This window comes from Saccopteryx bilineata, chromosome 9 (genome assembly GCF_036850765.1).
Source record: "Saccopteryx bilineata isolate mSacBil1 chromosome 9, mSacBil1_pri_phased_curated, whole genome shotgun sequence".
NCBI classification, from domain to species: Eukaryota; Metazoa; Chordata; class Mammalia; order Chiroptera; family Emballonuridae; genus Saccopteryx; species Saccopteryx bilineata.
In genome coordinates, this window is record NC_089498.1 from 40,666,511 (window position 1) to 40,689,552 (window position 23,042).

A 23,042-nucleotide genomic window follows, 5' to 3' on the forward strand; every position below is an offset into this window, starting at 1 on the left:
AAAATATCGGACTAGGAGGGGCTCGGCTCTGAGAAGGAGTGATTAGGCTCTGTGGGCCGGCTGGGCTCTGGGGCGGGGCGGGGCGGGGCCGGCTCTCGGCAGCAGCGGCGCACGCGCGGCGGCGGCGCACGCGCGGCGGCTGTTACTCGGACTGGGATGGCGGTGTGCGCTCGGCTCTGTGGCGTGGGCCCTTCGCGTGGATGCCGGCGTCGCCAGCAGCGCCGGGGCCCAGCTGAGACTGCGACCGCCGATAGCGAGCCGGACACGGACCCGGAAGAGGAGCGCATCGAGGCGGGCGCAGCGGCGTTGTACGGTGCGGGAAGCGGCCGGAGCTCGAGCTCCTCGCCGCCCCCGCGCTGCTCGTTGCTGGAGCTGCCTCCAGAGCTTCTGGTGGAGATCTTCGCCTCATTACCCGGTACTGACCTGCCCAGCCTGGCCCAAGTCTGCACCAAGTTCCGTCGAATCCTGCACACTGACACCATTTGGAGACGGCGCTGCCGGGAGGGTGAGTGCACAATAGCGGGGTCCGTACCTAGGGGGGGGCTTAGAGCAGAGGTCCGGGCGGGCGTGTGGGTTCCGTGGGTGGGAGTGTGCACGGAGGTCCGAACGGCGGGAGTACGGGCCTGAAGGGAGGTCGGAAGTCCTCAAGGGCCCTGGAGTGGGATCGGCCATAGATCGGTAGCCCCATGGACAGGGTCTTGGATGGGCAGGATTTTCAGGCCTGGAGGGAACTCGAGGTCTCAGGTCTCCATGGGCCCTGGATGGAGACCTGTCACTGATTGGGGAATCCAGGGTGCGGACACAGCTGTGTGGAGGCGCCTGGTCATAGATCCGGGATGCGGACGAGGTAGAGTTCCCGGTGGGCATTAGGGTGCTCTGAGAGGGGTGAAGAGGTCTCCCAGTTGTGGGGACAGAACACCGCAGAGCCAAGGGGAGTGGCACGAGCTGGGACTGGGAGGTGCCAGTAGGTGCAGACCTTGGAGATTTAGGGTAGTATTGACATTTGCGGGCGCCCCCTTTAGGGTCAGGGGATAGGGAGCTGAGGAGAGCGATGACGGTAAGCTTGAGGAGTTACGAAGCAGAGAGGGCCGAGTGTTTGGAGAGTCTCCTGAGAACAGGACTGGATTTGTGGACAGGTGGGTGGAACCGGGCAGTGTTAGAGGGGTTGCTATTACCCTCACGGATGTTGGTGGCAGTAGTGAGGGTAGTGAGTAGTTTTGTAACAAATCCCGGGAGGAAAGGTTTACTTACTCCAGAGTGCAAGGCTCTCAGCGTTTACGTTGCCATATCTTTGATGTTCAGTAAGCTCTCATGTATTGGAAAACAGCGTAGGTAAAAAATCAGAACGCTGCAGAGCAGCAAAAGGATGAAAGTAAGAATCATCAGGGAGCATTTGAGATCTTGCTCCCTGGCGTACACCGTCAGTTTGACTCAGATAAACTTGTTGAAAAAAGTTAAGTAATCATCAGAGTCTTTACAATCAAAGATAAACCACCTTTAAAATTTGGGAAACATCTCTCTATATACATACATATGAAGAGTCATGTACATGTTTTTACTTAAATGAGCTCATGCCCTATATATTTACTTAGAGACAATTTAGTATAAAAAAAGTGTTCTACTATTCCTCTGCATGCATAGCCACAGATTAGTTTTTGATAGACTTTTAAATTTGCAATTTTTCATTGTCATAACCAGTGCTATCGAGACTGCCTTTGTGCATTTCATAAGAATTTATGAGATTTACGTGTACCTGTTATAACTTCTGAGATTATCTTCTTTGTGTATACTTCCCAAAGTGGGGTTGTGGGTAGTAGCATGTGGTACAACCATTGTCCAGCTGTTGGTATTTGTACCCCGAGTAAGCCTACATGAGAAACCTCCTTTCTTGAATCATTCCCAACAAGCAGATCAGCCAGTCATCTTCTTTCTTCTGTGAACTTCAGTGGCCAAGACTCCAGATTTCTGGTCATCAGGGCAGGCTCTGTGTATCTGCTGTAAGATCCTGGACATGCTGCTTCCCCTGCCTAAGTTTTAGTGGGAAGTACTGTCCCACAGGGTTGCTTTGAGGGTTTAATGAGATGACAATACAAGTGAAGCCCTCACCCTTTAAATGGTAGGTATTTAGTTATGCTTCTTGGCCACTTAAAATTTTTTTATTTATTGATTGGTTTTAGAGAGGAAAGGAGAGATATTCTTGTATGTGCCCTAACTGGGGATTGAACCTGCAACCTTGGCATATCCCAACAACGCTACAGCCAACTGAGCTACTCAGCCAGGGCTTCTTGGCCATTTTTATTTCATCTCTTCTGAATTCCCTATTTGTGGGTTTTTGTTTTTTTTTCCTATTAGGGAGTGTGTATTGTCTTACAAATTTGGAAGAACTCTTAATATTAGCAATATTAATATTTTGTCATGTATATAGCAAATATATTTCTTTTAACATTTTAACATAGAGGCAAAGAAAATTCCACTTTCTTTTTGTGATTTCCATTTGCTTTGTTTTGTATCAGGTCCTATAAGATACAGAGTCATCACAGATACAGTGATACCTTGAGATACGAACAGACCAACATACAAATTTTTTTTTTTGAAGATATGAGCTGCAACTCGGTCTGTATTTTTGTTTGAGATCAGAGCGAAATTCCGAGATACGAGTTGTGATTCAGGAAGCTGCCGCTAGTTGGCGTGTTGGCGCACGGGTCCAGTATCGGCAGTTTGATATACGAGTTGATATACAGAGACAGAGAGAGGGACAGAAGGGAGAGAAATGAGAAGCATCAGTTCTTCGTTGACTTATGAGCTCCGTTACAGAACAAATTAAATTCGTATCTGAAAGTACCACTTATTCCAGTGTGCTTTGAGGAGTTTCTTCATCAGTCAGCCAAACCTGCATGGTAGTCTCTGGGGAACTGGAGTATGTGTGTGTGTGTGTGTGTGTGTGTGTGTGTGTGTGGTTCAACTCTAGGAATGGAGGATGACAGAAGACTTCTTGTAATCATAAAAGTCAAAGGCATGCCAGAGAGTAAAATTAACTGGAGTTATAACTCAGGGTAGATTTCTAGATTTGCTAATGGAAATATAAGAAATACTGATGAAGATATAGAAAGAAGCTGGGGAACAGACATAGAAGGACCCTTCAGTCCTTTCTTTCCCACTATTGCATTTCTCAGTTTAGAGTTCCTGGGACAACAGACATCTTATTCACCAAGATGGCCTGACGTGCTGGGGGAATTTTCTTTTTTTTTTAAATTAATTTATTTATTTAAAAAAAATTTTTTTTTTTTTTACAGAGAAAGTCAGAGAGAGGGATAGACAGGGACAGACAGACAGGAACGGAGAGATGAGAAGCATCAATCATTAGTTTTTCGTTGCACGTTGTGACACCTTAGTTGTTCATTGATTGCTTTCTCATATGTGCCTTGACCGTGGGGCTACAGCAGACCGAGTAACCCCTTGCTTGAGCCAGTGACCTTGGGTCCAAGCTTGTGAGCTTTACTCAAACCAGATGAGTCCTGCGCTCAAGCTGGTGACCTCGGGGTCTCGAATCTGGGTCCTCTGCGCCCCAGTCCGACGCTCTATCCACTGCGCCACCGCCTGGTCAGGCTGGGGGAATTTTCATTTTGAGAAATTTATAAAATGAAGGACAAACATGATAAAACAGGCATATTCCTAGTTACCCCTCCCCCCATTAAATAACTTTTTTTTTTATTGTCATATTTGGAACAGAGACAGAGAGAGGGACAGACAAGGAGGGACAGAAGGGAGAGAAATGAGAAGCATCAGTTCTTCATTGCAGCATCTTAGTTGTTCATTGATTGCTTTCTCTTATGTGCCTTAACTCCGAGGACTACAGCAGAGTGAGTGACCCCTTGCTCAAGCCAGCAACCTTGGGCTCAAGTCAGCGACCATGGATGACCATGTCTGTGATTCCATGCTCAAGCCAGAGAGCCTGCACTCAAGCTGGATGAGCTTACACTCAAGCTGGGAACCTCAGGAGTTTCGAACCTGGGTTCTCCGCATTCCAGTCCAACACTCTATCCACTGTGCCACAGCCTAGTCAGGCTCCTCTACTTCTATTTTATGAAACATAGCAGAGCCCTGGCAGGTTTAGAGCATCAGCCCAGGGTGTGGAAGTCCCAGGTTCAATTTCTGGTCAGGGCACACAGGAGAAGTGACCATCTGCTTCTCCATCCTTACCCCTCCTCCTTCTTGCTCGCTCTCTTTTTTCCACTCTTGCAGCCAAGGCTTGAGTGGTTTGAGTGAATTGGCCCTGGAGGATGGCTCCATGGCCTCATCTCAAGCACTGAAATGGCTCAGTTGCCAAGCAATGGACTAGCAGCCCCAGCTGGGCAGAGCATTGCCCCCAGTTGGCTTGCTGGGTGGATCTCAGTCGGGGTGCATGCTGGAGTCTCTTTGCCTCCCTGCCTCTTACTTAATATTAAAAAAAAGGAAGAAAGAAAATGTATTAGGTAAGACTCAGGCCCCTTCTGATCACCACCATCCTTTCCATTACAAGAAACAGCCACTGTCATGGGTTTAGTTTACTTTTATGTACACACTCTTGTATACATCTTCAACATATTATTATTATTTTGTGCTGGTTTAAATTTTACAACTATGTTATACTTTAAGTTTTGTAATAGCATCTGCTTTTCTTCCCTGTCAACTCTGTTTTTTAAAGTTCTGTCCATGTTAATACATTTAAGACTGGTTAAGTCTTTTTAAATGCTGTGTGCTGGTTCATAATATGAAGAGGTCACATTTTTGTTCGTTTGCTTATTATTATTATTTTTTTTCATTATACCTAGTGTGACAGTGAACACTCTTGTATGTGTTTCCTTGGATGCAGATAAGTTTGAAAATTTCTCTAAAGAATATATCCAGGCCTGACCAGGCAGTGGTGCAGTGGCTAGAGCATTGGCCTGGAACACAGAGGACCCAGGTTTGAAACCCCAAAGTCGCTGGCTTGAGCACAGGCTCATCCGGCTTGAATGTGGGCTCACCAGCTTGAGCGCAGGATCATAGATGTGACCCCATGGTTGCTGGCTTGAGCCCAAAGGTCGCTGGCTTGAGCAAGGGGTAATTGGCTCAGGTGTAGCCCCCTGGTCAAGGCACAAATGAAAAAGCAGTCAATGAACAACTAAGGAGCTGCAACAAAGAATTGATGCTTCTCATCTCTCTCCCTTCCTGTCTGTCCTTCTCTTTGTCTCTTTCTCTCTGTCTCCCATAGAAAATAATAATAATAAAAAATAAAAAAAAGAATATATCTAGAAGCAATGTTGCTGGGCAGTGGACTTTCTGATTTGCAGTTTTATTAGGTACTACCCATTTATTTTCTGGAGTGATTTTACCTGTTTACACACCTGTCATTGCAGCTTGAATAGGCAAGTAATAATGTGAAATACAAATGCCCAGTGTGTACTGGCATCTTCACAGTCTTTTGTGGTCCAGGTTATGTCATTTAATACAGTACCTGCTAGATTCTCTCTAAAGTGAATGATATATTAAAAATGTGTGCCAGTCTAGATGAGAAGCAGCATCTATCTCATTTTAATTTGCATATGCCTAATAAGTAGGAAGGATGCACTTTTCAAACATATAGTTATTGGCAATGTGGGTTTATTTGCTTATCTTTATTCTTGGCCCTCTTTTTCTATTATTCTCTCTATTAATTTGTGGGTTTTATTAATTTAATCTGGATAGATTTCTGTTTACTATATTGTAAAACATTTTCTTGTAGTCTATAGTCATTTGCTTTTTTACTTCATATATAGTGAATTTTGTGACTCTTAACAATGTAAGTCAAAATTACAGATTTTTAACTTTGGGTTTAACTCATCATTGTCACCCCAGGGTTATGAAAATGGTCGACAGCTAGGTCTTCAGTTTCACTATTTCATTCTGGTAGCTTTAATTGCTTATCTGAGTCAGTAGTTGGACAATCCTATGTGGTATTCATAGATGTCTCAAAGAGTTAGTATAATTGTGATTGAACTTATATACATATAGAAATATTTGTGTACAAGATATATGTGGTCTGATTTTTCTGAGCCCCAAAACTTCATCTTTCCTGAGCTAGATATTTGATTACAATGGGTGTTAATAAGGCCAAGGTCAAACTCATGTGGTTAAAAACCAAAGCTCTCCCAGCCTTGGTGAATAGGAGGCAGGCTCTCAGGCTGTTTGAGGAGGTGGATGGTCCTAGATGATCAGGTTGCTTGAAACAGTCTTTCAGGTTCGGTCCTGACGGGCATAATGGTGGCTACAGTTTTTAGTATCTTGAGAGGGTGAATGAGACTAATGAATTTGAATATTTACTACTAAATGTTTTCTATATTCTTATAGTGTATTGGATTTTCCAGAACAGAAAACAAGCCACAAAAAAACAGGAGTGGGAAAGAGGATACCATATCCTGTGTTTTTTGTTTCAAAGAATTTTGGACCATGATTAACTTTCAGGGTGCTGACAAGGCATGTGTGTTTAATAGCTCTTCCTAAAAGGAAGGAATAATTTTGGGACAGGAGGGAGGGAGGTACACTAGAAACTTAAAATGAGGTAGCTTGTTATAATGTTTGGTGAGAGGCTCACGATTTCTCGTGCCTTAGCAATAGTAAATCAGTGATTTCTGTAGAACTTTGGCCTTTCCAGCCTGGCCTGCATATTGTAACATGGGAGTATTTGCTAGTGGTATTTCTCTGGACAGGTAAAAAGGTTGCTACTGAGAAGCCAAATCTGTGCTCCTGATTTGGGACAAGAATATGACACTTGGGTGACATTTTCTCTCATGTAGAAAACCAACCCCAACGCAGTCTCTTGTGCAGGAGCGGGTAGATAAAGGGTAGACACTTTTTGATGTGTCATTCCTTTGGCTACAGGCCTCCTGCAGTTACTTGCATGTGGGGCTATAAATAAGTCATCATTTCTCAGAGTACCCCGGGGTAGAAGCCAAGTACATTGTTCTGCCTTTGACCCTGACGGGGCTTTTTTTGGTTAATACTTCACCACCTAGTTGGTGATTTTTGAAATGTTCTCCCATTTTAACACTGTTCACTTATGCAATATTTAATGAACTCTTTGTAAGGCTAATGAACTTAATAAATTCAGACCATATTTCTAAATCAGCATATTCAAGTAATAACAGAAGATAAAGTTAAAAACAAAGGAAATGCTCGTGCATGTATTTTTCTATTCTATACTGAACTCGAAATATTGAGTCACAAAAATTTCATGTTTTTCAGTTCAGCGTCTGCTGGCAGTGTCAGGTTTTGAATTAATAATGTATAATTTTTCCATTTCTTTCTTTGATGATGTCTTTTGTTTTTTGATGATACAAGTTTTTTTGTGTGTGTGTGTGTGTGTATTTTTCTGAAGCTGGAAACGGGGAGAGGCAGACAGACTCCCGCATGCGCCAGACTGGGATCCACCCAGCACGCCCACCAGGGGGCCACGCTCTGCCCCTGCGGGGCGTCGTTCTGTCGCAACCAGAGCCACTCTAGCGCCTGGGGCAGAAGCCAAGGAGCCATCCCCAGTGCCTGGGCCATCTTTGCTCCAATAGAGCCTCGCTGCGGTAGGGGAAGAGAAAGACAGAGAGGAAGGAGAAGGGGAGGGGTGGAGAAGCAGATGGGCGCTTCTCCTGTGTGCCTTGGCTGGGAATCGAACCCGGGACTTCTGCACGCCAGGCCGACACTCTACCACTGAGCCAACCGGCCAGGGCCAATGATACAAGTTTTTAATGACACATGGAATAATATTTGTATAGTAGTTTGATCAATTTTAAGTCTGAAGTGGGTTCACATTGCATCATGATTAGAAATATCTTTTTCCCATAATGTGTGATCTTTATGACAGAAATGGGAAATTAAAAACTGATACTGAATTTTGTTTTTGCATGTAGGAGAAAACGCTATTTCTGTTCTGTTTGATATGCTGATGTAAAATGTAATAAATTTGGCTTTTGTTAAACATGGCTGAAATTGGAACAGCCTTCACCGGAAGAGGTGAAATGGGCAAGTTGTTAGTTTTAAGGTTGGCTTGAGAAGTATTTTTGATTCCTGTTAAGTGACTGCTTCTTGAGCCCACCAGTTTTAGCGCTAGAGAGGGCAGGTAGGCAGTTGGATAAACAAACTGTCCAGGTTGTAGAAACACATGGGTCTCAACCATGAGAAGAGGAGCCAGTGCACCTTTTGGACATAGAGCAGGATCTCAAAACTATAGGGAAAACCTTTATCCTTTTCTTCTGCTTTGCTAATGGAAAGAACTACAGTTCTCTGTATTTTTCAAGTTGAATCTCATATGCTGCTTCACAGAGAAACCTATCCTTTCAATTAGCAAAGTAGAAAAGGATAAGGATAAATGGTGCCTTTTAAGACTTCCTTTTTTTTAACCTAAAACAACAACAACAACAACAAAAAAAAAACAAAACTGAAAAGTGAATCTGGTACCCAGAAAGCATTGAGGAAAGATTTTCTCTCGGTCCTATTTAATTGGACAGATACTGGTGGCTTGCCAAAAAGAATTGATTGGTTTTAGAGGTCTAGGCACTGCCATTTTTGCTCCTTTACTGTGTTTATAAAGTGGTTATGTAATGCATTTGAAGATTTGAGTTTGTCTCTCTGGCTGTAAGTGGCATGCAAAGAAATATAAGGGCATCTTTTGGCCTTTGGAAAGGAACAAGTGTCCTCCCCTAAACTAGGCCCTTTCAGGAGATGGCCTGGGTTCCAAACTCATGAGTCAGCATCCTTTGCAAGCGATGCCATCGCTGTCCACCCAGGGGTGATGGGGAGAGTAAGTCTGAAATCACCAGGCTTGCTTGTCTAGTATTGGTGGAGGAATTAGGGATGTGTCTGGAATTTTAGAAAAGAGACAGCGTGAGATGATTTCAGAGTCAGCCTCATGGGCTTATCTCCTGGTTTCAAAGTGTGTACTGAGACAGAGCAGGTGTGTGTGTATTCAGGAAGAATGGGTGTCTGGGATGACAGATGGACCTTAGCCTGAATGGGTCTCTTTTGGCCATGGGAGTGCCTATCGTGGGAGCTAGATGGGGTTCAGAGTCATCTGATTAGAAGAGCGAAGTTTCTCAAGGTGCCTATTGGTGCCGAGACTTTATCTTTGTAGAGATGGAACTTGTTGGGAATAAGTCGCATTGATTATGTAGGTGGTTTTGGCTCTCCTCAGAAACTATTTGTTTAGCATCCTGAATGTTTTAGGTGTTTAATAAGAGACATTTGTGGGTTGTGTCTAGGTTTTGGTTTTTACATTTTTTTCTCATCCTAAGATAAACTGGCTGCAGAGCATTTTTCTAGATTTGCTATATAGTATATATATTTTTAAATGGGCATTACATTCATTTACAGTAATAGCTGAGGAAAGCAGCTGCTGGAGAATACACAGGGAGTTTGAAATCAGGGCTCTGTTGTTGAGGAGTGTTCTTGGATGTTCACTCAGAGCAGGGGTCTCAGTGCCCCACTCCTCTCCCTCACCAGCCCCCCCCCCCCTTTGAATTTTTTTTTTAGCCTCAAAAGTAAATTTTTTTTTTTTTGTATTTTTCTGAAGTGAGAAGCGGGGAGGCATAGAGACAGACTCCCACATGTGCCCGACCAGGGTCCACCCGGCATGCCCACCAGGGGGCAGTGACCTGCTCATCTGGGCCACTGCTCCAGATGGAGCCATACTCAGTGCCAGGGCCAACTTTGCTCCAGTGGAACCTTGGCTGCGGGAGGGGAAGAGAGAGACAGAGAAGAAGGAGAGGGGGAAGGGTAGAAAAGCAGATGGATGCTTCTCCTGTGTGCCCTGGCTGGGAATCGAATCTGGGACTTCCACAAGCTAGGCCAATGCTCTACCGCTGAGCCAGCCGGCCAGGGTTGAGAAGTAAAATTTTTAACAGTATTTTATTAAGGGTTATAATTATCCCCTAATTTAGTATAAACAAAAAAATGTAGTCTTTCCAATCAATTCTGCCTTTTAATTTTATTTAGAAAACTAAGTTTATGGCAGGTAGGAAACAAGCCAGCAATTCCTTCAGTCACACTCTACCCCTTCTTCTGCTTGCCAGGTACCAAGTCTGGGTTGCACCTCCATTTGCCTCTGCCTCTGCCTTACCTGGTGGTACAGTGGCTCTTAACTGAATACCCCCCCACACCTGCTTTTCCAGGTGCATCTCTTCTGGCTCCACCCATAGGTTAATAGTCTACTAGGCAGGCCCTGTCCAGGCTACTTTTCTCCCTCAGAGTCTTCAGTGCTTCTCTGTTGCCTGTGGACTCCCATCTCTGGCATTCGAGCCCCTCCAGGACCAAGAGAGAACCTCCCTTTCCTGACTTATCTGTGTACCTACCAGCTTGCTTCAGACCAGGGGTCTCAAACTTGCGGCCCGCGGGCCGCATGCGGCCCGCCGAACAATTTTGTGCAGCCCGCAGACTAATCCACGAAGTTCAAAATATTTTGGATAAAATTAAGTAAGCCCGTGGATTAGTCTGTGGGCCGCACAAAATTGTTCGGCGGGCCGCGAGTTTGAGACCCCTGCTTCAGACGATGTCTTAGCACTGTGCTTTTCCAAGGTGGGCGAGTTCCCTCATAAGTAGCATGTTTTAGGACAGTGAGGCTAAGTCCTCTCTAATAGTAATTTCCCAGTACCGAGGCAATGCATAGAGTAATGATGTTAACTTTTTTTGCCCTCTTCTGTTCAGTGCAAAGTGTGTGTAGATCTTAGTCATGCTGACATGGGTACCATCTCCATGCTCCAGATGTGTGTTCTTTGGGTTCTCCTGTGGGGCTGAGAGAGTAGGTAAAATAATTCTAATCCATTCTCACCTATGGAGTGACTAGATTCAGTGCATATTCAGAAATGTGCTGTGAGGACAGAGTTTTGGTAAGCCCCATCACATAGTACTGGCCTTATTGGACAGGAAATGAGTGAGGAGAGGCTGGCAGCCCTGGCAGTTAGGTGCAGCTTCAGTGTTGACTTGACTCATGTCAAACTACTGGGCTGTTTTTTAAAACTAACTCCCCACTTTTCCTTCACCAGTCCCTGGCAACCGCCATTCTCCTTTCTGTGTCTACAGATTCGACTCCTCTAGGGATCTTATGTAAATAAAATCATATAGTGTTTGTCCCGTTGTGACTGGCTTATATCACTGGGCATAATGTCAAGTTTCATCCATATTGTAGCATTTGTTAGAATTTCCTTTCTTTTATATATTTTTTATTTTTTAGGATTTCTTGCCTTTTAAAGATGGCATAAAATTGTAATTTATAGATAGATCACATTTCATTCATCCCTTCATCTGCTTAGGTTGCTTCCACCTTTTGCCATTGTGAATAACACTGCTGTGAACATGGGTGTGCAATATCTCTTCAAGTCTCTGCTTTCAGTTCTTTTAGTTATCTGCTCAGAAGTATTGTTAGAATAATAGCTAGATCACATGGTAATTTTATGTTTTATTGTTTGAGAAAATGTACCAGACTGTTTATCAGAGTATGACCATTTAAGTTTTAAAGTTTTCTCAAGGCCTGCTCACCCATTTTTCTACCCCTTCCCAACTTTTTGATACTTTGTTGTCATCTTTGGTGTAGATACTTAAAAAAAAATTCATAAATCACCTTATGTACTAGATTAGCAAAGAAACTTTGAATTGACAGCCTGCAACACCACAGCCCATACTTAGAGAGCAGCAGTAGGCAACATGGTTTGGTGTTTTAACTTTTAATCATTTTAGATAGGCTCTTTGCCAAAGGATGGAGTTAACACTTGTTAGTATTTCTAGAAGGAAGGATATCTAGTACTGGCAAGTATGCTGGCCAGCTAGTTCGGTTGGTTAGAGCGTTGTCCTAATATGCAGCAGTTACCGGTTTGATCCCTGGTCAGGGCACATATAGGAATAGATCGATGTTTCTGTCTCTCACTCTCTCTCTCCCTTCCCCTTTCTCTAAAATTAAAAATTAAAAAAAAAGAAAGCTATTTTCGGTATGTTTTCCCTTGATGACTTTATGGGAAGGTTTATAGAACAATCAGAGGATGTGGAATTGTTTTTGGCTACGTTTTTAAAAAATTTTTCAATCATGTGGAAAATACTGAACATTTTTTACAGGAACATTTGGATCAGAATGACATTATACCACTTTGGTGGAATAATTGGGAACATTAAGAAAATCCCACTTTCATTAGCACTACATTATAACTTTGCTTTTCTTCTGATGGTTAATGGCATTTTTGTGGGTGCTTTATCTGGTTGCGCAAGTTCATCTTCTATGTGATGTTAGCAGTACCATTTGTTGACAAGGTATACAGAGATTTATGATGACTTGGTCATCCTAACTCAAAACCTTAGAATCACTCAGAAGTCCAAGTGATTAATGAGGGGCAGTGGTAGTTTCTATCAGGTTAGAGTATCTATTGGACTCATACAGAAGTCGTAAACCAAGTCACCAGGCTTGGGCAGTCTGAGTAGAGAGAAAAGCCCACGGGATAGTCTCAATGCTTTGCAAAAGGCCTGGCTTTTGACTTCAGGCGCCGTCAGCAACAAGAGCACAGATGGATGCATTTTCAGGTCTTGCCCTGTATATACCATTGGCCTGCAGCACTAACACATACTACAGTGCAGTTCAGAGGAGGACACCCTCTCATACCCCCAGCCCCACAATCAAACCACTTGGTCAGAGAGGCAGAAAGAGGCAGGTCCTTGGCTGCTTCATGTGCTGGTAGCACACTAAAACTGAGAAAAGGAGCTGGCTGTTCAAAGCCACACAAAATAAAACGAAGAACCGATGTTACTATTTGGTTAACAATTTTGCAGTGCATTACAGTATTTGTACAAGAGAAGGACAAAGTGTATTTATGGAGAGCTGAACAAAATAGTGACGGTGACTGGTGGTGTTTGGGAGGAGCCACTTGGCATCATAGAGCCAACAGGAAAGTGTGAAGATAGTTTAATATAGAGCAGAGCTCTTCTCAGTGAGTGTGGGGTGTGGGGTAGACCAGTTGTTCATGTTTTTCTAGGGATAAGCTACAAGGATTTTGATAAACTGTGGTCTATCAAATTGCTGGCAACTCATGTTACATGCCTACATTATTTTATCCCTTCCCCAGATTCTCAAACATATTTCATGATTTGTGTTTCCAAGTGCTTATAATTTATATAATCCTCTCTAGAATGTAGTTCATATTCTTTTTATTAAGAGGGTAAAACAGAGGTATTTTGCCTAATAATGAGCAAGACCACGGTTTTAGGTCTTTAACTTCTTATCTCTTCATCAATAGAGGAGGTAGGGAAAAGCAGGGGCCCCCCCGCACAGGCTTCATCAAAGGGGTTTGCAGAGTAGTAACCAGCTTGCCCCAGATACCTTCTCCAGGCTGTGTGAATCTTTTTTTTTTTTCTTATTAATTGGGAGAGGGGGGAGGCAGACAGACTCCCCCAGTGCCCTGACCGGGATCCACCCAGCAAACCCTCTGTGGGGTGCTGCTCTCCCCATCCGGGGCTTGCTCTGTTGCTCAGCAACTGAGCTATTTTAGTGCCTGAGATGAGGCCATGGAGCTATCCTCAGCGCCCGGTGCCAACATGCTCAAACCATTCCAGCCATGGCTGCAGGAGGGGAAGAGAGAGAGACAGAGAGAGAAGGAGAAAAGGGGGAGGGTTGGAGAAGCTTATGCCTTGACCAGGAATGGAACCTGGGACTTCCCCACACTAGGCCGACATTCTACCGCTGAGCCAACCAGCCAGGGCCATGTCTGAATCTTGAATTCTACTTTGTGTAATGCCAAAATCCTAATAGTTGTAGAAGCATTTAGCTTATTATCATTCATTCAATTGAAAAGACCAGACCTCAGGCAGGTTCGGGCATGACTGAAAGTGATGTGATGAGGGATAGTGCTGTGTGGCTACTGGCCAGACAGCATTAATCCATGTTTTAGATGACTGCTGAGTCATCAACCTCACCAAGCCTCAGTTTCCCTCCATGTGATGTGGACATATGTAGTACTGGCCCTAAAGGACATTGTCAGGATTTTGTTATGAGGCCATCCTATGAAGCCCCAGTTGAATGCCTGTACCTGGTATGAGCACAGTGAGTGAGAGTCCTGGAGGCTATTATTGTGAAGTCCTAGGGGCCTCTGTTCTCTTCAAATTCTTGCTGAGCACACACCTGTGCCAGGGCTGTGCTCACCACTATAAGGTGTTCTCATCCAGACTTTGATTCTGGCTTCCCCATCAAAAGCCCATGTTCCTTTGTACAAATAAGTCACTACTTTACCCCTGTTTTTTTCATCATTAAAATGGAGATGACAGTAGCACGTCTCTCATGGGCTGTTGGCAGGATGGAGTGCAGTGGTGCCCAGCAAGAGTGTGGCACGGTGCCCAGCATGCACAAAGGTTGGTATGAAGTCGGTGTTGTTATTAGCTCTTGGCCAACAGGCAGTTCTGTATTAGTGTGGATTAGTTCACTTATGATGCTTTCCTTTTGAAGCCTCTCTGAGACCTGCACAGAGGACGTGAGGTTTTGGTTGGGAAGTGCTGAGGGCAGGGGAGTGATTTTGAAAAGTAAGGCCATGATGGGGTGAGAGTAGGGATAGGAAGAAGGAAGTAGAAGGTGTATGTTGTCTGCCAGGCCAGTGGGGAAGACAGGGAGACGGGGAGGGTGTCAAAGATCCTCTTATCAGCTATTGTTTTAAGGCAGCCCAATGCAAAAGGGCAGAGGGTGTCTACCTCCTCCTTCCAGTGTCTTGTCCAGGGCTTCAATCGCAGGATCTGTTTCTGTTTAATAGAATTAATAGCATGGTGAGCCAAATAAGGGGCTGAAGGGGCCTTTGTGGAACCCTGACACCAATGATGATCTCATTTTCATGGTTGCATTGTTTTCAGACCACTGAATTGTATGATCAGACTAGCAAGACAAGGCCAAGGCTTAAGAAAGCACTTACCTCCCTCCCTCTCTTTTCTTCTCTCCCTCCTATCATTTGGTCTATTTATATTGCTTTGTGATTTCTTAACAGTAACGTCTAATAAATGTTTCGTTACAGAGTACGGCGTTTGTGAAAACTTGCGGAAGCTGGAGATCACTGGTGTGTCTTGTCGAGATGTCTATGCGAAGCGTAAGTTAATCTAATATCATCCATCATTAACTTTGTTCCAAGAGCAGACACTGTGAGCATCAACGATGGGTAATAAATTAATTTGACCCCAAACCCAGTTCCATTCTCAGACATCTTAATCTTAATGTCTTAATATAGATTTTAAAGATAGTACTGGTAGTAATGGCACCAGAACTGAGTAGGGGCTTGTCAGTACCCTTAGTTTCCAGCCCATCACAGGATATTAGGTGTCAAGGACCTTTAGATCTGAAAAGGCCTGACCTGTGGTGGCGCAGTGGATAAAGCATCGACCTGGAAATGCTAAGGTCGCCGGTTCGAAACCCTGGGCTTGCCTGGTCAAGGCACATACGGGAGTTGATGCTTCCAGCTCCTCCCCCCGTCTCTGTCTCTCTCTCCCTCTCTCTCTCCTCTCTAAAATGAATAAATAAAATAAATAAAAATTAAAAAAAAAAAAAAAAAAGGCTAGATCTGAAAAGCATGTCTGCACTGGGTACAAACTCTGGGTGCTCCCAGAGGGGTCCTTGTCTCTGGATTCTGATTGGATATGCAGATAGCGGATAGTAACTGGGAAATGAAGTCATCAGCCACCCACTGACCTCGTCAGCTGACATGGCTGCCTTTGGACCCGCTCCTCCCTCCAGCACTTTTGATAGCTGTTCCCTTGCATTTCCTGTAGAGGTGTTGACCACCTTCCCCCCAGCACCCAATTTCCATTCTTCTTTCCTTTACTTTTCAGGGTCATCAGCAACACTCCCTGAGTGCTCCAAGTTCCCCCAGCCCCAACTATTCCCAGCTGGACTTTGCTCAGTGCGCCTTTGCTGGAGGCTGTGAGGGCCCCTGTTAACCCCAGTGCTGTCCAGGTGGGCAGAGCCCCAGGTAGCGTTCTGCTCATTCTCTACCGCCTTGGGGTGTGGTGTGTTATTAGCACCCACAGCTGGGAGTTAAAGAACAGAGTGAGAAAGACGATGGTGACCCAGTTCTTTTTGGCCTAAAGTTGACTTGTTGACCTCTTAAGTATTCATCTTAATACCATCATAGAAAATTGTGCTTTTCACATTCTTTTGAACTTTCTACCCAGTTCTCTGTTGAAAGCAGATCGGGCGGTGTCTCCTCACCAAGTACCTTGCCCAGCAACGGAGGGCCACGCTTCTCCATGGAAACACCTGTGGTTCAGGGCTGAGAAGGCGGGCAATGGGGCTGGCTGTGGGCCAGGCTGCTGACTGTGCGCTGAAGCGCTACAAGCTTTCACCAGGGTCGGGGCATTAGTTGGAGTCACTTTCTGTGTTCCGTCTTTTCTGTGGACCTGTTCTCAGAGTCCCCATCTGAGACGCCCTCCTTCACGTGGCTGCGCATGGCGTTTCTGCAGAGCAGCTGACTCTGCGGGAGACACGGGTGGTGTTGGGTCCCCGTGTCTGGGCTGATGTCATCCTCTTGTTGCTTCCTCCTCCCGTTAGAGACCGCTGCACACTGTGGTCCATGGCCACGTGGGATTGCTGGATGGGTTAGTGTTTCTGCATTAGGACTTGCTCACACCTGGGGTGATTTCCTGTCTAAAGTCTAAGTTATTCATGGGCCTTGCTCTTCCACACACTTCTTGGTGGCTTGGCCGTGCCCTCCAAGCTCTTGTCCCTCCCACCCTGCCACATTTCAGCCCCTGTCCTGCCAGCTCTTAGTACCCCCTGCGCCCCCTCCTGTGGGGGCTCCACCCTTGCCCTCAGCCACCATTCTCACGCTGGCTGCTGCCTCCTGCACTGCTGTCCTGGCCCCGACCCCACTGCAAGGCTGCTCTGCTCCAGACCTCCCCACTCCTCCTTCCCCAGGCACATTCAGACCTTGGTTTCTTCTCTTGCCTCTGCTTCACATCCCACCACCCCAGGGAGACTGTGTCTCCAGAGGAAGTGAGTCTGGGAGGCCTGAGTGGTCACGTGTCATGGAAGTGTAACATCTCCTGTCCTCTCATCTCATCAGGGAGAACAAGGCCTCTGACTCCTGCAAAGCCCAGAGTTCCAGAGGCAGGAAGCTGGCTGCTCCCGTCATACCCTTTATCCTGTGGGAGCCCACATGGTCCTGGCTTCACCCTCGGTTCCTCCATTGTTTGCCCAAAGCTCAGTGTCTTAAATCTCGCCAGAGCAGAGAGTTGGAAGAATTCACCCTTGCTGTCGGCATCGGTGTTAAAAATCAGAACCAAACCCCCATTGCAACAATCTCTGTGTACATACACATAGAAAGGTTTCCTGGCTCTTGTGGAAGGCCAGAAGGCTTTTATGAATATCTAATATGTCATGTTTTTTCCCTTAGTAACTGTTTTTTGAGTTTTTTTAGGCTGTTTGATGATACTATCATAAAGTAGTGTGAAGACTGTTCTCTAAGCTTTCTGAGCACTCGAAATAGCATCGTGGAAGTGGGCAGGTGCTCACACCTGCCAGGTATTAGGGGCTATAACACTCACAGGACAGCACACCTGGTAAATAAGGCCCCCAGGAAGCTAGTCTCAGCTGTGGGTGGTGGAGGTTGGCTGGGCCCTCTGGTGGCTGTCCTATAGAGGGGATATCTGGGCACAAGTGAGCAGGAAGGTGGTGTTTGTACACGCAGACCAGGGAAAAGGCCCGAGGTGGGAAAACTTTCCTCTGTAAGGGAGAGCAGGGAAAAGACTGAAGAAAGAGTCTGGCCAGTTCAGTCTGGTAATTATTAGGGGAAACTTACATACAAGGCATGTCTTGGCAGTTGCAGGGGGAAATGGACCCCTGCACCACTTGGCAGGCACCAAAGAATTATATACTGTAGAGGGGTGATAGTCATAGGTACTAATACGTTGATGTTACCAGGTATGGGAAATTACTTTAAATGCTTGACCAGGTCAGAACAACTATTCCAGAAACCAGCACATAACATGAGGCAAGGGAAGGTGCTGATTTATATCTGAATGAATCTTACTTATTTATATATTTTTATTGGTTGATTTTAGAGAGATAGGAAGGGAGACAAAAACATAGACTTGTTGTTCCACTTATATATTCACTGGTGATTCTTACATGTGCCCTGACTGGGAATTGAACCACAACCTTGATGCTCTGATCAACTGAGCTACTCAGCCAGGGCTGAATGAACATCATTTATTATCAGACAGTTTCTAAGCAGGGTTTGCAGAAAGCAACCTTTGTTCTGGCATAGGTCCAGCTTGCAGGACTGACAGTGGAACATCTTTTCTCCATAGGTGGGTAGTGACTGCCAGGGAGCAGGAAAAGATGTGGCCGGGATAGGTAGTTCAGGAGGTGGACAGCAGAGCAGGGACAAGGGCCACGGTGAGGTGTACACACACACATGCACATAGGGACATGGGTGGACAAAGGAGGACATCTGGAGGTTTCTTTTGACTGCTGATTTTTTTTTTTTTTTTGTATTTTTCTGAAGCTGGAAACGGGGAAAGACACACTTCTGCATGCGCCCGACCAGGATCCACCTGGCACGCCCACCAGGGGGCGACGCTCTGCCCACCAGGGGGCAATGCTCTGCCCCTCCGGGGCGTCGCTCTTTTGCGACCAGAGCCACTCTAGCGCCTGGGGCAGAGGCCAAGGAGCCATCCGCAGCGCCCAGGCCATCTTTGCTCCAATGGAGCCTCGCTGTGGGAGGGGAAGAGAGAGACAGAGAGGAAGGAGAGGGGGAGGGGTGGAGAAGCAGATGGGCGCTTCTCCTGTGTGCCCTGGCCGGGAATCGAACCCAGGACTTCTGCACGCCAGGCCGACGCTCTACCACAGAGCCAACCGGCCAGGGCCTGACTGCTGATTCTTTACTCCTTGAAAATGGTTGGAAAACCCAGAGAGTAATTCATAATATCTTTATTTAGTATCCCTAAGTGTTTAATTTGCCACCAGCCAAAGCAGATTTTTAGGGTGCAAGAGCATGTGTTTGTTTCACTTTGAAGGCCTATTCAGAAAGAAATTGCTTAGCTTCTAGAATAGGTGGTACAAGAAAGTCAACCTTCGCCCCTAGCGTAGGTGGGATAGTGTACCAGCCTTGGATCAGAAATGAAATGTCTGAGTTAGGAACTGGCAGACACCGTCTATAGTCCAAAGCAACACAAACACAAGCAAAGGAAGACACTAGGCATTCACTATACAAGCTGGATCTCTTAGTTTCCCTAAATCAGCGATTCTCAACCTGTGGGTCGCGACCCCGGCGGGGGTCAAACGACCAAAACACAGGGGTCGCCTAATGCCATTGGAAAATACATACAATTTTAAATAAAATTGTAAAATTTTAAATAAAATCGCGACCCACAGGTTGAGAACCGCTGGCCTAAATAGTCACTACAAATATCCACTAGCTGTGCCCTCTGCTCTCCTACCTCAGTGAGCTCCTTTGATCTGTCTCAGTTGAGGGAGAAGAATGTCCCAAGCTTGCCCATCATCATGAGTTTCTGGCGTGAATCCATTGATTGAGAAGAAGATATATCACATTTTCTTTCCAGCCAGACCTCTCATTTTTGGCAAGTGTTTGTCTCCCAAGGTGCCAGAATTGAATATGATGGAGGTGAGGGGAAACATGTCGAATCATGTGAAAGCTGTTGATACCATCGTGGAAGTGGAACCATCCTTAGCCCTTTCCCTGCTGTGTCTGTTCAGGTATAAACCCTCGTGTGAAGTCGGGACGTTTCATGAAAATTCTTCCCGATTACGAGCACATGGAGTACAGAGATGTGTACACCTGCCGTACGTACCTCCTGCTGCTTTGGCTTTGGTGGGGAGCACGGCGAGAAGCTGCATGGAGAGGGACCTCTTAACTCACAGCACGCGGATGCTTTGGTCCTAAGAGCAAGCTGACCTTCTTGGCTTTTGCTGTCTTTTTCACCTTTCCACAGTGCTCTCTGTGGCTCAGCCATGACCAGGATCACACCTGAGTGGTGGCCTGGGGCGGTTGTACATATGGGCCAGGTTTCCACAGCATCTTCTGTTTTTTTGGGTAGTGCCAGCATGATCACTCTGTTGATGTACATTTTAACATTTATCATTTATCAAAGCCTAGAGGAGAGAACAGAGTAGAAGCCTTAAAACCGTTCTATTTGGTACTGGCCAGGTAGCTCTGTTGGTTAGAGTGTTGTCTCAATACATCAAGGTTGCAGGTCCAACCCCCTGTCAGGGCACATACAAGAATCAACCAATGAATGAAGAAATGGTTGTAACAATAAATCAGTGTTTCTTTATCTTTTTCTCTCTAAAATCAGTAAATAACATTGAATTTAAAAATGAAATATAAGCGGTTTACTTCTAGGCTTCATTAGTCACATTTTGACAGCATACATGAATTTGAAAAAAATTACATACACATGCACCTATATACATAGGAGACAAAAGTATGTAGAAACAGTTGATTCTTTAGAACCCAATATCTCTTGATCAGCATTACTTGGGCTCTGGAAACTTTCCTAAGCCATATTTCATAATGATTAAGGCTATCTCTGCTTTTTATTAGGTTGAACTCAGATGGAGAGTATGAATTTTGGTTGTCAAGAAAGGTAACAGAAGTATGTTTGCACAGAAGGTACTTTTTACGTTTGTACAGGGACACCCCTCCTGCTGGCTCCCTCAGCCCCACTGAGTGTGCTGTGTTAGTGCTGCCTGAATGGACAGACCTGCATCTGAGTCTTATAAGCGCATAATTTCTAACAAACCTAGGAATAGAGGTTTTTTTGTGAAATTTCTCTTAAAAACGTAAAAGAAAATTTCTCCTAAGTCCTGCCAGGGTCTGGATATGTAACTAAAGTGTTCACTGATCCCATGTTACTTACTCCACAAGGCCACACTGCAGTCAGTTGGAGTTGCCAGGACTGGTCAGTGTGCTCTAGCACTGTGCATGACTGTGAAGGGGGATGTCTGGGCACTGTGTGTGACTGTGAAGGGGGTGTCTGAGCACTGTGTGTGACTGTGAAGGGGGTGTCTGAGCACTGTGTGTGACTGTGAAGGGGGTGTCTGAGCACTGTGCGTGACTGTGAAGGGGGTGTCTGAGCACTGTGCGTGACTGTGAAGGGGGTGTCTGAGCACTGTGCGTGACTGTGAAGGGGATGTCTGAGCACTGTGTGTGACTGTGAAGGGGGTGTCTGAGCACTGTGCGTGACTGTGAAGGGGGTGTCTGAGCACTGTGCGTGACTGTGAAGGGGGTGTCTGAGCACTGTGCGTGACTGAAGGGGAGTGTCTGAGCACTGTGCGTGACTGTGAAGGGGGTGTCTGAGCACTGCGTGACTGTGAAGGGGGTGTCTGAGCACTGTGCGTGACTGTGAAGGGGAGTGTCTGAGCACTGTGCGTGACTGTGAAGGGGAGTGTCTGAGCACTGTGCGTGACTGTGAAGGGGAGTGTCTGAGCACTGTGTGTGACTGTGAAGGGGGATGTCTGAGCACTGTGTGTGACTGTGAAGGGGGTGTCTGAGCACTGTGTGTGACTGTGAAGGGGGTGTCTGAGCACTGTGCGTGACTGTGAAGGGGGTGTCTGAGCACTGTGCGTGACTGTGAAGGGGGTGTCTGAGCACTGTGCGTGACTGTGAAGGGGATGTTTGAGCACTGTGTGTGACTGTGAAGGGGGTGTCTGAGCACTGTGTGTGACTGTGAAGGGGGTGTCTGAGCACTGTGTGTGACTGTGAAGGGGATGTCTGAGCACTGTGCGTGACTGAAGGGGAGTGTCTGAGCACTGTGCGTGACTGTGAAGGGGGTGTCTGAGCACTGTGCGTGACTGTGAAGGGGGTGTCTGAGCACTGTGCGTGACTGTGAAGGGGAGTGTCTGAGCACTGTGCGTGACTGAAGGGGAGTGTCTGAGCACTGTGCGTGACTGTGAAGGGGAGTGTCTGAGCACTGTGCGTGACTGTGAAGGGGAGTGTCTGAGCACTGTGCGTGACTGTGAAGGGGATGTCTGAGCACTGTGCGTGACTGTGAAGGGGAGTGTCTGAGCACTGTGCGTGACTGAAGGGGAGTGTCTGAGCACTGTGCGTGAGTCTGAAGAGGTGGTGTCTGAGCACTGTGCGTGACTGTGAAGGGGGTGTCTGAGCACTGTGCGTGAGTCTGAAGAGGTGGTGTCTGAGCACTGTGCGTGACTGTGAAGGGGAGTGTCTGAGCACTGTGCATGACTGTGAAGGGGATGTCTGAGCACTGTGTGTGACTGTGAAGGGGATGTCTGAGCACTGTGTGTGACTGTGAAGGGGAGTGTCTGAGCACTGTGTGTGACTGTGAAGGGGGATGTCTGAGCACTGTGCATGACTGTGAAGGGGAGTGTCTGAGCACTGTGTGTGACTGTGAAGGGGGTGTCTGAACACTGTGCGTGACTGTGAAGGGGATGTCTGAGCACTGTGTGTGACTGTGAAGGGGGTGTCTGAGCACTGTGTGACTGTGAAGAGAGTGAGCACTGTGTGTGACTGTGAAGGGGGTGTCTGAGCACTGTGTGTGACTGTGAAGAGAGTGAGCACTGTGTGTGACTGTGAAGGGGGATGTCTGAGCACTGTGTGTGACTGTGAAGGGGGTGTCTGAGCACTGTGTGTGACTGTGAAGGGGGATGTCTGAGCACTGTGTGTGACTGTGAAGGGGGTGTCTGAGCACTGTGCGTGACTGTGAAGAGAGTGAGCACTGTGCATGACTGTGAAGGGGGATGTCTGAGCACTGTGTGTGACTGTGAAGGGGGTGTCTGAGCACTGTGCGTGACTGTGAAGGGGGTGTCTGAGCACTGTGTGACTGTGAAGGAAGATGTCTGAGCACTGTGCGTGACTGTGAAGGGGAGTGTCTGAGCACTGTGTGTGACTGTGAAGGGGGTGTCTGAGCACTGTGTGTGACTGTGAAGGGGAGTGTCTGAGCACTGTGCGTGACTGTGAAGGGGAGTGTCTGAGCACTGTGTGTGACTGTGAAGGGGGTGTCTGAGCACTGTGTGTGACTGTGAAGGGGAGTGTCTGAGCACTGTGTGTGACTGTGAAGGGGAGTGTCTGAGC

The 23,042-nt window shown here is 46.3% G+C and overlaps 1 protein-coding gene across 4 annotated transcripts in view; it reads left to right on the forward strand.

Annotated features, from left to right (window-relative positions):
- Window positions 1-115: 115 nt before the first annotated feature.
- Window positions 116-23,042, forward strand: part of FBXO31 (F-box protein 31) — a 47,926-nt gene continuing 24,999 nt past the window's right edge. Inside the window, exons 1-3 of one of the 4 annotated variants that reach the window (XM_066243267.1) lie at window positions 116-505; window positions 15,012-15,083; window positions 19,706-19,792. In XM_066243267.1, coding sequence (XP_066099364.1) covers window positions 157-505; window positions 15,012-15,083; window positions 19,706-19,792 — 508 coding nt within the window. In that variant the 5' untranslated portion in view covers window positions 116-156. Of the gene's footprint in view, window positions 506-14,513; window positions 14,533-15,011; window positions 15,084-19,705; window positions 19,793-23,042 lie in introns of those variants that run through there. The other 3 variants (XM_066243269.1, XM_066243268.1, XM_066243270.1) reach the window with 3 other exon arrangements.